The sequence below is a fragment of the Alligator mississippiensis genome, chromosome 2, assembly GCF_030867095.1.
Source record: "Alligator mississippiensis isolate rAllMis1 chromosome 2, rAllMis1, whole genome shotgun sequence".
NCBI classification, from domain to species: Eukaryota; Metazoa; Chordata; order Crocodylia; family Alligatoridae; genus Alligator; species Alligator mississippiensis.
This window is the reverse complement of record NC_081825.1, coordinates 180128319-180143204: the sequence shown is the minus strand read 5'-3', so window position 1 is coordinate 180143204 and position 14886 is coordinate 180128319. Positions and strand designations below refer to the sequence as shown.

Sequence of the window (14886 nt, the reverse complement as noted above, 5' to 3'; positions counted from 1 at the left end):
GCTGCATGACATATTGCCTGCTTCATGCAGCTGAGAAGTGCAAGCTGAACAGACAATGACCCCCATCTACTTAATGCCCAAGCACCTTAATGCCATTCCCCTTAATGCCCAAGCACGTGCCCCATTCACCCACCTCATATTATGCTACTGCCATGAGGGAACATGCTGGCATGTCCAAATTAAACTATTTTAGTTTTGGAGCCTTTGATTTTCTGATAAAATGGATATTTTTCTTTGAGCAGGAGTCTTTAAAAAAACATAGTTTAATTGAAAGCCCAGTTTTCCATGAATGTTCTTGTCTGAATATTTTTCAATCATCCCTTCGTAATAGTTTTATTCATCTAAGATCCACTTCTTATTTTCAATACATGTGCTTTCTGGGGCTACTGGAATGACCTAGATTGTTTTCTGTATCTTCCAGTGTAATGGATCACTCTACAGAAGTGTAGCGACCCCCTGAGAAGAATATAGCAATCAGAAGCACAGAAACTGCAGATCTACTATCCAACAGGACATGGCTGCAGGCTTTGGAGACATCACAAAGGCATCCCTCCACACCACCACTCCTCTCAAACCCTGAAACTGCAAGCTCATTCCCCAACTACCACTAAGTTTGGACTTTACTCTTAAGAAGGAAGAAATAATATAATGCTCGGTTTGCATGAGCAGATTGCTTTGAATTTTATAGTATTCTGAGGAGGAAGTGCATGGACTGCACAGCCAGGAAAGAGATGATATAAGAAAGGCTGCACTTCAAAGATATCAGACTGGGGGAAAAACCTCTGGACCATCAGAAAAATGTCCAGCATTTTGCCACATTCACAGAAGGTTAAAAATGTGTAGATTTTGCCAAATTTGTCATGCTTGTCTACCATAAGTGGCAGGCGGGAATTTTACAGATGAACCCACTTCCCACCTCACTGAATAGAAAGAACAGACAAGGTCCACTCTATGAGCCACTGTCTGGCATTATTGTTCAATGTGCAGATTTCATCTGCCCCACTTGGGCATTTGTAAAGATTGCAGCGTTCGATTGAGTGCTATGCTGTTTGGTGGACACCTGATTCATACAGGGGCTGTCCAAGATGTTCGTCTGGTGAAGTGTTGTTTTGAAGCATCTGTATCCACATATCAGTCTGTTCAGCTTGACCCATGCTTCTCTGTCCAGGTTGTGCCCAGTGGGGGACTCATTTGGTACAAGATTATTTCATCAGAATTGCCCCAGGATTTGGGACAGTCTGTATGGTCCACCTAGTTCTCCTGCCTTACTTCTCAGAGACATTTCTTGACTAGATGAAAGTGTTCTCTACAGACAGAAGCACTGAGATCTAATGACTGTTTCTCTTACTCTGCTTTTCCATGACCATGGCCAAGTTCCTTAGCCTTTTTGTGCCTCAGTTTATGAAATGGGCTTACCTTCCTACCTACCTCATAGGGATAATGCAAGGCTTCAGTATCAAATATCTAAAGCACTTTGAGGTTTTGTCTACATAGGGAATTTGCCAGGATCAGGATACTATTAGTCCATGTTAAGATGCATGTACAAACTCTTAAGTGGACACAAGGGAAGCTATGGTTTGCATGAGTGGAGTTTATCCCAACTGGAGTTAGCACCACAGAAGTAAATTGGGGCCTTCCTCTGCTATGCTTTGTCTTCACAACAGCACATCTAGGCCCAGGACAGGATGACGTAGTCTAGGTCTTGGGTAATCTCATCAATGATCTGCAAAAGTCCATTGCATTCAGTAAAGCTTCAGCACCATCAGGAAATCTGATACTCATCTTCACAGAGTGACCTGGTTTTATTCTCAGTAATCACCATAAGCCTTGATTTACCATTTCATTGGGCTAACAAGGAAAGCTTTGCTGGCTGTTCCAGCTGAGCGGTGGATAGTTTACTTTCTGTGTCCCCCGTGAATTTCATGGCTTCTGCTCGTGTTCCTCTAATGAGTGGAGTCCCTTCACGGTCCCAAACCCTTCCATCATTCAGGAAGCCATTATTATCTCTTTTACTTGAACAATCACACAGCCATCATTAAGGCTGCAGCACCATTTCTGTTCTAATGCACTCTTACTGGCTCATAACCTGAGAAATGTGCCTCTGGGGATGACAATTTTCATGCTTGGTTTCTACCCAACTGCCCAATATGTTTTGAGTATTTCAGCCAATCATGTTCTGCTTAATTATGACAACATCAACAAAAAAAGTCCATAAGCACACGTTCATCAGATGTAAATCAGCACACCCATGTAGAATTCACTAGAGTTATGCCCATTTACATCAGTGGAAGACAAGGCACACCTACTTTTTTTTAGCGTGAATAAGTCCAGAGACTCTGAGCTTTGAGTCACACTTAGAATGCAAATAGTCCTCAGCGAAGGGAAAGTCTTGCTACACCCAAAAAATGCTGGTGCACAGTTAATAAAAGTAAGAGAGCGTAAATAAAACAATCTTAGATCCATAAAAGCCCTCTTGCATCCTGATCCTGGAATGAACTTTGCATAAGCACCTACCTTCAAGCACAGAGCCAGGGATCTACCCATTTGGAGACCATTGTGGGGTCTGGGACATGCTACTCAGTCCTTTTAACATGGGCAAGCTAAATTAGTGTAAACCAGGCTTAAACCCTCAGAGTGTCAATATACAAAGCTGCAGTGGTTCAACCATACTGATTTAATCCACAAAGCCAGTATAGTTTTGGTGTTTAGGTAAATCCTCAAGACTTTTCAAGGAGCATGTTGAGACTTTTTAGTTTTTCTACAAAATCAGGAAAATTAAAAGCAAAAACGTTAGCACCCAAAGCAAATTAACAATAAGTAACAAGGCACTCAGAAGACAGGCTATTAGAGAAAGTAAAATTAGTAGATACATAATCTGCACTACTTGGCAAATATAACAGCATTTAGTTCATTTATGCTATAAAACACAGATCGAGCACAAGGGCTGAATGAATGTTGCACTAGTCAAAATATTATTTTTTTCTGGTTTCCCGGTTTGTGAAGTTTTGGTTTCTCAGCCTTGTACTAGGCTTGGCATTCCATGTAATTTTATGTTATTTAAATCAGACCCATCGAATCATGAAACAGAGAACGTAAGAATGTATTTATGCTAAACGCACTGAGCTCTCATTCAGCAGGGCACTTGGAGACACCAGTCGTTTTATGCACAAGTAGTCACATTGGATGTTAAGCACGTGAGTAGTCTATTGAAATCCAGTGCGACCATTCATATGCTTAAGGTATGCCTGTGCCATCTGCTTGCTGATTGGGGCAGTAATCCTAAAATCACTGCACTACATTTTTTTTCTTGCATTCCTCATTTTAGTTGCCAGGTATGTTATACAAAAGTACTTAAATATATTGGAATGGTTGTTTGAGATACTGTGCAATAACATTATAATTGTATTTTATTCAATGCAATTTTATACAATAAACTGTTGTTTAAAAGTGCTGCTTTTGTTTGTTAGTAGGCAAGGAACCAGGCTGGTTCAGGAGTGGAAAAGGCTGAAACAGGAAAACTGTTTTAATTACATGCCATTGAGCAAGACAATGAACCTGTGTAAAAATCAGTTAGTTGTAACAGTATTACAATGTGACCCAGACCTCTGGATTCAGCTTCCACCTGCGTCATACACTGACTGTATTGACTGTAGACGAATCCAGACAGGATTTTCAAAGGTGTCTGAGAAACCTGGACCTTGGTGTCCCAAATCCTTTAGCTGGCATTGGAAATCTCAGCCTTAATCCCTGTGGCTCAGTTTCCCACTGGTATAATGGGAATAATGCTTCCCTACTTTCTAGGAGAGATTAATTCACTAGCATTTGTAAAGTGCTCAGATGCTACAGTCAGTGCTTGGGATTAGTGGTAGAGAAAACATGTACATAATCATATGTGTTATTAAAAATTTGCACCCTAAATGCATCCAAGGGGGTACAAAACAGGTTTACACCATTTTTTATACCTGTATAATAATTTAAATTAGGGTGTTTGTTACTGACGGCTACAGTAGTACAATTTCCTATTGTGGATGCATTTAGCCCACTATAGAAAATGTCTGTATTGGTATGGTTTATTTCCCTTCCCATATTAAAAATCTTTATCCCACTATAGCAGCATACACAGGATAGCTATTTTACTACTGTAACTAAGCTTGCAGTTAAAGTGGTATAAAGTGGCATGTGTACTTGCATAGTTAACACAGTATGAATTCTATGATAACTTCAGTCCTATTTTTAAAAATGAGTGCAAAGCCAAGTTCTACCAACTCTTTCCTTGAAAAAGTATCAAGGAGGGGAGCAGCAATAATGATTAAATCTCTTCCATGCCTTTACATGGCATATTGCACCATCATTATCATTTTTTAATTTGGAACAGAACCCTAATGCCCCATTTTACCAACAGCCTTGAGATGCCTTTGGCTGAAATCCCTGAAAGCTACTATAAGTAGCTTAAATTCAGTAAGCTTAATACCATTAAATGCATTTAGAAAGTGGTAACCAGTAATCTCACATTTATACAGTAACCTTCATCTCATAGGTCCTTCCAGACCGCAGACATGAAAACTTTTTTCATGCAGCCACCTCTGGATTGGAACACAACAACTCTTTACTTACACTCAGTTACAATACAACAGTTTTGCAAAGAAAGCAGGGGAGCATGTGGTCTCAAACTGAGACTGCACAGAGAATTTTGACAGGAAAATGTAATTATTCTTGAATTATTCTTGAATTGCTGAAAAATAGGAGCTCTGACACCAGACTGGGCAGGAATAAATTAGTTCAGAGTGAGAAGGAGGAGTACCCTGTGCCAAATCCTCAGTCTTGTTTTTTGACATAGAGATTGTCCTTGAAGATCCCTCATTCATAAGCAGGGTCAGGTCTGACCTGTGTAACTCAGGAGTGGCCAGCCTGTGGCATGTGTGCCAAAAGTGGCATAGGCAGCCTGTGTGTGTGTAGCAAGTGATAGACTGGGCTAAGGGCAGGCAGCACAGCTGCAAACAGGGCAGGGAGCAAAAAGGAGAGCAGCAGATAGAGCAGGGAGCACAGGGCAGGGAGTAGAAGACAAACCAGCAAAGCAGGAAGGGAAAGGAGACTGGAATAGCACTCAGAGAGGCCATGGGGTTTGATTTCTGGCAAAAAATGTGGGCTCCCAGTGCTATCACTGATAAAATCTGACAAAACCCATGGCCCAGGATTACCTGGCAGCAAGTCACATTTACCAAACAATACCTCCTCTCCACCCCCAAATTATTTATTCTGCTGCATCAGGAACTACAGCTCCTGAACTGGTTCCTCTATCAAGAACTGCAGCTGGCAGGACAGAGTGGCACCTCTAACATGGTGACCCACCTGTCCATGTCAAGAAAGCAAAACACTGAGCATTAACTTAGCACAGAGAGAGCCTAGACCAGCTAAACTCCTAGGAGCAATTCCTAAGTAAGGAACAGTCACAGAGGTACAGAGCCGCTGCCTAGACTGTTGTCAGTTCATAACAGAGCTACTATTGTTATCAGAGTCTCATGGATGTGCCAAGGGTTGAATTTTACTCTCAAGTGTGAGAACCTGGACTTCTGGTCAGTCCACAGCAGCTCCATTGAACTCAATGGAGCAACACCAATCTACATCCCAGCAGCGGGCAATTATTTCCAGCGGAGGGCCACTTACTGAGTTTTGGCAAGCCATCGAGGGATGCATGACAGGCAGCCAGGGGCAGATAAATATTAATTTTCTAAATTTTTTAGGGGCCCCACGGGCCAGATAGAATGGCCTAGCGGGCTGCACCCGGCCCGCAGGCTGCATTTTGCCCGCCCCTGTGTTAGGGACTGCCCCTGCCCATGTTGTAGGGGCCAGGACTGGGTACTAGCAGTTCAGCAGCTTCAAGCTGCAGCAGTGGGGATTTAGGTGGGAGATGAGAAGGAACTTTCTGGCTCTGAGGGGGATCAGGCATTGTCACAGGTTGCCTAGAGAAGCTGTGGCTGGTCCATCCCTGGAAGTTTTCTAGAGCAGATTGACCAGATATGACTGGGCTGGTTCAGAGACCCAAGGAGCCACATTAATATGAAGTCAAGTAGAAGGCAGGGTGGATTTGCACCTTATAGACCAACCAAAATGAATAGCTACAGATACAGGCGAGCAGGGGGCTGGCCCAGATGACTGCGTGATCTTCCTTCCAGCCCTACTCGCTTATGATGTCTATGAACCTCAACAGGCACAGCAGCAGACCCTGAGTGTAGCCCAGATGAAGCATAGCCCCTTTCTCTGCCCTACTGCATTGCTGAGTGGCCCAGGGCTGGACCCCCCTCTCCCTGAAGCACAGCAGCCCAGGCTCAGTGCCCTCCACCCACCTCTGGAGCAGCTGAGATTGAAGCAAAGCCCATTCAGGAGGCAGGCCCAGGCCACAGAAACTCATCCCTGCTTCCTCCCAACCGGCCAGGTGAGCTCCACCTGCAGGACACGGCAGACCCACCCAGTGTATGCTGGGAGTTGCAGTCCCCCCACCCCCAAGCTTCACTAGGAAGCCTTCCCCTGCATCCCCCCCCCCCCCCCCCAACTACAGTACCCAGAATGTCCCTTGTGTTCCTGATGTGGTGATGGGCCACCACTGGGCCCAGGTTCAGAGGTGCCCCTTCACCCCCTTGTACTCCAGAATGCATCCCTCTTCTACTCACCCCAGGGGCTCCCCCTACCTACACCCTGCCTGCTCCCTCCCATGCCACACCCCCATGCCCACCCCACTGCCCTCCTTGGCACCACAGCCACCCCATAGCACTCACTGTAGTAACACTCCCGAGCTCTCGGCGGTGCTTCTGCTCCCCACTCAACCTGCACGGCAGCAATTCTCAAGCCCAGGTAGTGTAGCACCCTCCCAGGACGCTTGCAGATCCTTTCCCTGGTGCCAGGGGTGCCACACAGTGCCAGCTCAGTGAGAGGTGCCTGCAGGACTCAATGGATAACCCAGAGGTATCACTCAGGAGTCTGCAATGTGCAACAAACCTTTTTGTGCCCTGCCATGGCCTATTTGACGTCTCTCTGCTAGGACTTCTAGGCTATTTTTCTGGAGTCAAAAGAGTGCAACTAAGGGACAGAGAAGGCAACCAAAAGGATCAAGGGCCTGAAACAGTTGCCATAGCAGGAGAAATTTAAAAAAGGCTATAACTCCATTTTGGAAAGGAGAAGGCTGAAGGGGGGATACGGCAGAAGTTTCTAAAATCATGAAGAGTGGGGACAAAGTGAATAGGGAACTGTTGTTCACCAAGTCCCAGAAAACTGGAACAAGGAGGCACCCATTGAAATTAGCACACAGATTAGGAGACATAAGACTAACAAGAGAAAGTATTTTTTATGCAAGGTGTAGTTGACTTGAGTAATTCATTGCCACAGGAGAGGGAGGGGGCAGATAACATACCCAGGTTCAAAAACGAACTGGATAAATTCATGGATGATATATCTATTAATGGCTATTGAACAGAATGGCTGGAGATGGTGGATGCCAGGAAGAGTATTGAGTAGGGAATAAATCACTCTAGAGATAAACATTGTAATAGTGAGGACCTGGATCCAAACTTCACAACTATTTTTTTCTCTGAAATAAAGTAGAAAAATTCCCCTTTCGATCCCTAGTGAAAAGACCCCTTAAAGTTAGAGAAAGCTCAGATATTACACTCAAATTCATGGATTGAGCCTATTTCTAATAATGGAAGCTGAGAGCTGAAATTCTGGAATCAATGTCCTAAATAGGATGAGCTGAATAGTAGAAAAAGAGCAGAGATGGGAGGGATTAGCTTCATCTTTCATGTTTCACTTAAAAAAAAAAATACCTAAAAGACTTAAAGGCATTGTCATTTCTTTTTTTTGAAAAGCTAAAAGAAAATACTGACTGAGTACTAAAAACTCTGGAAAAATCACCCACTGAAATGAGAACATAAGCGGGTTGTTATGAATGTGGCATTAAACCCCAAGCATTTCATTTGGAGACTTGTTTCATTTCAAGTGAATTTCACTCTAGTTTTCTATAAAAGGATCTAGGGGAAATAAAAATGTGCTGGCCCAGAGACAATTGATCAGTGAGGAAAAGGCAGATCTGAAATACAGCTCATTGCAGGAGATGGTGGGCTGGTTTCTTGAGAACCTGTTTTTGCCTGGTGACTTGCTGGAGGTCCCTCAGCTTTGTGAATAAATCCATAGGTCTGGAAAAAGTGAATGACCTGTCACTAGCGGGCCACCTGGCATTTTTTTTTAAACACTGGTGCCTCAGTTAATTTTTATCAGGGCTTTTTCAAAGCAGCAATGAGCAGTCCTTTAAGGCTCCTACTTTCCAGTCGGACATCCCACATGCATTAATCTCCTGAATATCCCAATATTTACTCTCTTGAATTTCCCTGGATTTCGTTCTTTAGGAATTATGGGTTTGTTTGATTTTTTAACTGTTGTCTAATAGGTCATGGTCGTCTCAACTTTGGCCAAAAATAATCATTTTGTAAAACAAACTTTAACAGAAGTGGCATTCGACAAAAATGCAAGTGATCAACTACTGTTGAAATGGGGACTGCCAGATTTTAGGCACTGGTGACATGGCATGAAAATCAGCCAACAAAGGTAATTTCCATCTTAACAAGTGACTGTGAACTTCAGCCCCTGGCTTCTTTACTTTTCATTCCATCCAGGAAGAGCACACACCAGCTGCTGAAACTTCCTTAGCCTGACGAAGGGTTTTTGAACCTGAAATCTTGCTTAATAATTATTTTTCGACTATTTGGGTTGGTCTAATAAAAGATATCAGATTCACCCAAGGAACCTTGTCTGCCTATGTCCTTAGACCAACACGACTACAACCTACATGCCTGTAAGCTTATAGTCAATGCACTTTGCTCCAAGTAGTGCTGGGAAAGGACAGGGAGCTGCCCAAAGCTTGGCAGGTGTGAGGATTTGGAGAAAGGGGTCCTGGGATATGTAGAACGGCTAGGACAGATGAAGTGGTTACTATCCTGAGTGCCCGCACTTGCTATCTTTGCCAGCTGCCACCTGGTCCTGCTGCTGCCATCTCTGCTGCACCAGACTATGGTTGAGCTGCAGGCAGGTGTGTGCACATGAGAGTGGCCTGACACTGGGCAATCCTGACTGTAAAAGGACCAATAAAAAATATGGCTATAAATGTTTCTATGGGGTTTTGTCTCCCAAAATTAGACAGGAAGGATTTATTTTTTAATAAAAGCATTCCCTTGCTGTGTTTCTACTCTAACCAATGCAGCCCTGAGAACCGGAATCAACCCAGCTTTTAAGGGATGGCACTCTAAGCCCCTTTACAATGCTTGGGCTATATAAGGGGACTGAGACTCTCTTCTGTGTTAGAAGCCTAATTTGAATGGTACATGGCTAGCATAAGGGATCTACACTGGTCACCTCTAGGCCCCAGCATTACGGTCACATCCAAGAGAAAGGGATTGAGTGAGGTAGGGACCGTTGTGGGTGGAGCACAAGGTGTTATCACTAACATCAGCTTCCCATGGCCTATAGGGAAGCAGTTATGCCATGCTCAGATTCCCCAGGTATCTTAGACTGTAGCTCAGATACCTCTGCTCCTATGCCTCCCTCAGGTACTAAAGAAAAGTAACTAAGAATTGGCCCTGTGCCTTCATAGCGGTCTGTATACCTTGCACATCCTTGGTGCTATAAGACTTAACCATAGCAGAAATCTGACGGCTTGGATTGGCAGTGTCCTAGCCAACAAAAGCACAAAGAACAAACCTCTTAAAAGAAACTAGCTGCAGAAATAGCAGGTGGATTTTCAATGTTCTTTTAGTTTTAATCATCCACACCCAAGTGCATTCGTTCACCTGTGCTGTGAGGCAGACAATGGCAAGAAATAAATGTCACTGATCATAATTCCAGGGAAGCTGGGCATATTGCCCAGGCTCTCTGCCACAGATGCAGTAGGAGGGCTTTAAAGGGATGCACTGTCTTTTGAATGAGGAAAACTGAACTCTGGATTTGAAGAAGCAGAGAGGTTTATCCCAAAGTCTTGGAAAAGCTAGAATTGGGTTTTTTTAATCATCCTGACAATCTCATTTTGGTTTCAATATCTTCCTCATTTCCTATCCTAAACTAGTATACAGTGTTTATATGCATTGTTAAACACCCGTCTTGTTTTCGCAACAGCAACAGCCACATTTCAGTAGAGATCAGTGGGACATCTGCACTAAGTACAGACAGTCAAAAAGTCCAAGGCTGAATCGATTCAATATACGCAGATTAGTCTAAACTATATAGACTGAACTGATAAGCAAGTGAACAGATATTCACTTTTGATTTCAGAAATGTAGTCATAGGCCTGCAGTGGCCCAGGCCAGAAGCTGGGGGGATGCTGGAGCAGACAGCTTGGGCCAAGGCTGGCCCACACACCCTGTGAGCGAGGTTTGTGGGGGAGGTGCAAAGCATCTTGGGATGCTGGGGGACTGTGAATTAACTTGAATCTGGAGGGGATCTGGGACAGAAGTCCAATAAACAGATTTAACCTAAATCAAATTAGTTAAGTCTGATACTACATCCATCCAGTTTTATCTTAAACCAGTTTCAGCCATTTTGGCAAGTACAGACATTATACTTTTACCAGTATAAGTGATTGGAAACTGGTCTGTACCTGTAACAGAATAGAGATTTGGCACACACATGGACTTGTTTAAAAATGGCAGAACCCAGTCTAAGGCTTGCACCCCCCACCAAAGGGCCAACATAACATGAAAGTCTGTACCCAGCCTTTGAAAGCAGTTTATGTGCACTGAATTTCTGTTGTGCTACAAATTTGAACAGGTTTCCGACCACTCATACCAGTTGATGTGTAATTTCTGTCCACGGCAGGGTCATGTGAGGGGCTGAACATCTCCTGGGAGTTGCTGAGTGCTTTGGAGCTTGCTGCCTTCATGGAGGGAAGGGCATTCAACATTTTGAGGATCAGGTTCAAAAGCAGATGAGAAAGGCAATGTATAACTGTTTACATAGAGCTACACTCCCCTCTAGATACAGACCCATTGAAACCAATGACATGACCTCACCAGAGAGTTTAGCCTCCCATTTGAAAATATATTTTAACCACAGAATTGTGTTAGAGGGTCTCTCCTTCTCTACTGCCCTGAAGATCTAGAGGGAGGGGAGTTTTCCAGCTGGGGAGAGCCAGTGCACAACAGTGATCGAGCAAAGCTATGCTGTGTCCCCTCCTACTTCTCAGAAAGACAGGGACCCAGCATGGCTGCAAACAGAAAAGAAAAGTAGGTGTGATGTGTCTGGCCTGCAGCTCAGCACATTGCAAAGAGAGCTGTCTTTGAAAAGGCTGGTGGAGACAGGAGGGAGGCAACATCATCTTTAATCCTTTCCCCCTTGATATTTTCTGACAGGTGTATAACTTAGCTACTTATTGCTTAATCCGGCTGCTGAATCAAATGAATTCCTTCCCTCATGTCTTTTTCATGGGGGTAGGACATAGCTAAGCGCACATGCCCAGGGCTGAAAACATGGGCTTCCAACAGATAGATCAGGGTCCAAGAATCAAACTTGAGAGGGACAGTTTCAGTCAGGGCAGACCCCAGCAGGCAGCAACCCACAGCACTGAAACTACTGGCCATTTCAGCAGTACTGGCATCCATCTCCTGCCATGTCAGGAGCTGAGAGATGGCACAGCACAGCGCGGGTTGCTGCTGATTGGGCAGTACCTCTTGCATGGATGAAGGGAAACACCAGCTTCCTGAACAATCAAGTGGGCACCTTTCACCAACCTTAAATTGATAATAACATCTCTTGAGTAATGATGGAGTCCTTCTCTGGCAAACTGTTTTCCATTCCTCCCTTCTTTGTTATGTTGCCTTCCAGAGCTGGATAGAGGGTCAAACTGACAGATCACTTCCCTCCATTACCACAAGATCTACTACCTGGTTCCATCTTCAGATCCACCCATATTTGTACTCCTTGTATCTCTGCTTATTCTTCTAGAACAAGGCGGTTCAAACTGTGCAGTGGGCATCCCCCCTTACTGCACTGCACAGGCACCCCCATGCCACACAGAAGTCCTGGGCCATTGTGCCCCCCCTCCCACCACTACATGTAGGGGCAGGAAGCAACAGCTGGAGGAAGAAGGCAGCAGGAGAACAGCACCCAGACTGAGAGCTCAAGGTCTGTGACTTAGCTCCTCATGGGCTTCATACAAAGCATGGGCTACCAGTTGGATAGCCCTGGTCTAGGTCATGGTTTCTAGCAACACACAGATAGCCTACAGGTTCCAGTGATCTCAGATCATATCTGGTGGCTGGTCTATGATAGGGCTCCCAGCAATAGGAGACTAAGACAAAATGTAGAGTGGTCGTGGTGTTTCCACAACAACACCTGCATACCAGAATGAACGCACACTGAAAATCTATCAAAGACAGTGGATGCACATTTCTTACAAGACAACCACTCTCTCTCCAGTCTCTGAGTTCGGATCCTCAAAGGGAATTTACAAAACACCTGTTGTAGATGAGCCTACAAATCTTCACTTCATAAATCTACTTGATACAACAAAATCATGGGATAAATATAGATATTGGATTTATGCCACTTTATAACCTGCCTGCCATCCAATAACCCTAGCGAACCTCTCTACATTGTACCAGCTACATTTTATCACCTGTTGACATCTGTCCACATTCCCTTCTTGTGTTCCCCCCTCCCAACTATCTGTGTCACACCCATTAACACCTATCCCCTCTGATTTTCTCTGCCACAAATTTACATTTTCATAGACCTGCATTTTTCATATTGGCTTAAGCTTCTATTCGACCCTAGAGAGAACACCAGCAAACTCTCCCTATTCCTGAAGAAGGGTGTCTGTGCCCGAAAGCTTGCAAAAAATGATTTTTCCAACTATTCAGCTGGTCTAATAAAAGATATCACATTTACCCAAATAACCTTGTCTGCCAAGTGGTTGTGGTTTCGCTTTATGCTCTTCCTGAAACCTCCAAAGCATTCAGCCCATTTGTTATTAAAAAAGGAAAATGATTTCTCCCCCATTAATGTCATTACATATCCCTGCCTGGATTTGCTAAACTATCTCAGTATGTTTGCTTCCCACTAGAGCCATAATGTTACCTGACACACTTTATTTTCAAGTAGGACAGAAAAAAATATCGCTTTAATAACTTTTTATTCTTTATCCAAAAATGCTTTTTCTCTCTGCATGGGTAGGAAGTTGGAGTATAGGGAATAGATTATTTTCTCATTATTCAATTCAGTGTTGAATACTGAGAATAAAAAAAAATACAGGTGTATGAGAAAGAGTAATGGAGTTTGCAAATCAAGTAGCACAGTGCAATAAAGAAGAAGCTTCTGTTACAGAAGCTAAGATACCATTCATGAGAACCCATTAGTGAAGAAAGCCACGTATTACACGGGATGCTGAAGACAGCAACTGACAGCCAACCTACTTATCATTATCAGATATATTGAGGGTGGGGTTCAGTTGCTGGCAGCTGATTGACAGGAGAGCCTATTTTCCTGGTGGTTTCCAGGCTGTGCTTCAAAATCCATGTGACCATTTTTATGAAAATCAAAATTAAAGGAGGAGATTTTTTTTAGAAAACAAAAAAGTCTTTGGTATTGGCCCAGCTCTGGTCCCACTGCGGAGTGGGGAACAGCAAAGCCTGGGCTAAGAATTTTGAAAAAAACCACCCTAAATCTCTACCACTCTTTGCACTTGCACAAATAGTCTGTGACCAATGCAGTGGTGCCTGCCTGAGTCTGCAGGCAGCATAGTGCAATAACCCTGAGAAATGTGATCTCAGTGGAGCATCAGTTGAGAAGTCCAATGAGAAATCTAAACATGCTAATACTACTGTTTTATCACAGCATGCAAGAAAAAGGGGTGATCATTTAAATTACTGTCCTTCAGTGATGGTGACCACTGTGTCTTACTATTGATTCCATAGGAGCAGATTTGGGCCCTTTGCGAAGATCTCACAATCAAACGTGAGATTGTGGGGAAAGTTCAGAGATACTTCTTATTTCTTCTAAACTCAGCCCTGGCAGGTTGCATACCTCCAGGATTGAGTTGCCATCATCCCAGTTTAACATATTTCCTAGGGGATGTTAACTGCTTTAGCAATGCTTTGTTAATAAGTATAGGTTGCTGGGTGCTTCCTTATCAGTTGCTCTAATTTACCCCAGAACTAGCTGCATTTCACTGCTAAGTGAGCAATCAGCATAGTTTGGGAATTGGTTTAAATTAGTAAATGCCTTTAAATCATCAATGAAAACCAAGAGATTAGCACACTAGATTGACTCTATAAAAATCTTGTACAGCTCCAGTTGTTCCTTTCCCACAGTATTTCTGCAATTAGTTGCAATGATATATGACAGGGCTGGCCTGTTGACTTTGAATCCATGTGGCTGTGTTTGGGAAGCTGGTCTGTTTTCTAGTTATAGTCAGTCTGTAAAGGATGGGGGCTGTGATCCAAAAGGATGCTGAATGCCTGGACTCCCAGTGACTTCAGATGGAGTTGTGGGTACTCAGTACCAGACAGAATCAGGCACTTAAGTGCATGGGCAACTGGTGCCTCCTAATAGGGCAGGGGGGAGCACCAGCAGCTGATTGCTGACCGGTGGGGAGGGAGGGGGTTTCCCAGCAGCCAATCACTGACCTGGGGTGGGGGGGTGTCCCCCAGTGACCTGATCTCTCCGTGGGGGGGGCACGGCCAATCTCAGGGGGTGCACGTGAACCCGCATGCACCCCCTACGCACCGCCAATGCTTAAGTGCAAGCTTTGGCCCTACATGCAGGTTCAGTTGAAACAGTAATTCAGCAATACAGAAAGGTGGGAAACGGAGTGCATACGTGCATGGGGGAAGTAAGCCCCCTGCTCACAAA

The 14886-nt window shown here is 44.1% G+C and overlaps 1 protein-coding gene across 1 annotated transcript in view; it reads left to right on the top strand.

Moving 5' to 3' along the window:
• The window catches only part of ANO9 (anoctamin 9), a 64043-nt gene extending 60593 nt beyond the window's left edge, over positions 1 to 3450 (top strand). The window contains exon 24 of the mRNA XM_006275061.4: positions 422 to 3450. Coding sequence (XP_006275123.2) covers positions 422 to 449 — 28 coding nt within the window. The 3' untranslated portion in view covers positions 450 to 3450. The remainder of the gene's footprint in view (positions 1 to 421) is intronic.
• The last annotated feature ends 11436 nt before the right edge of the window (positions 3451 to 14886 follow it).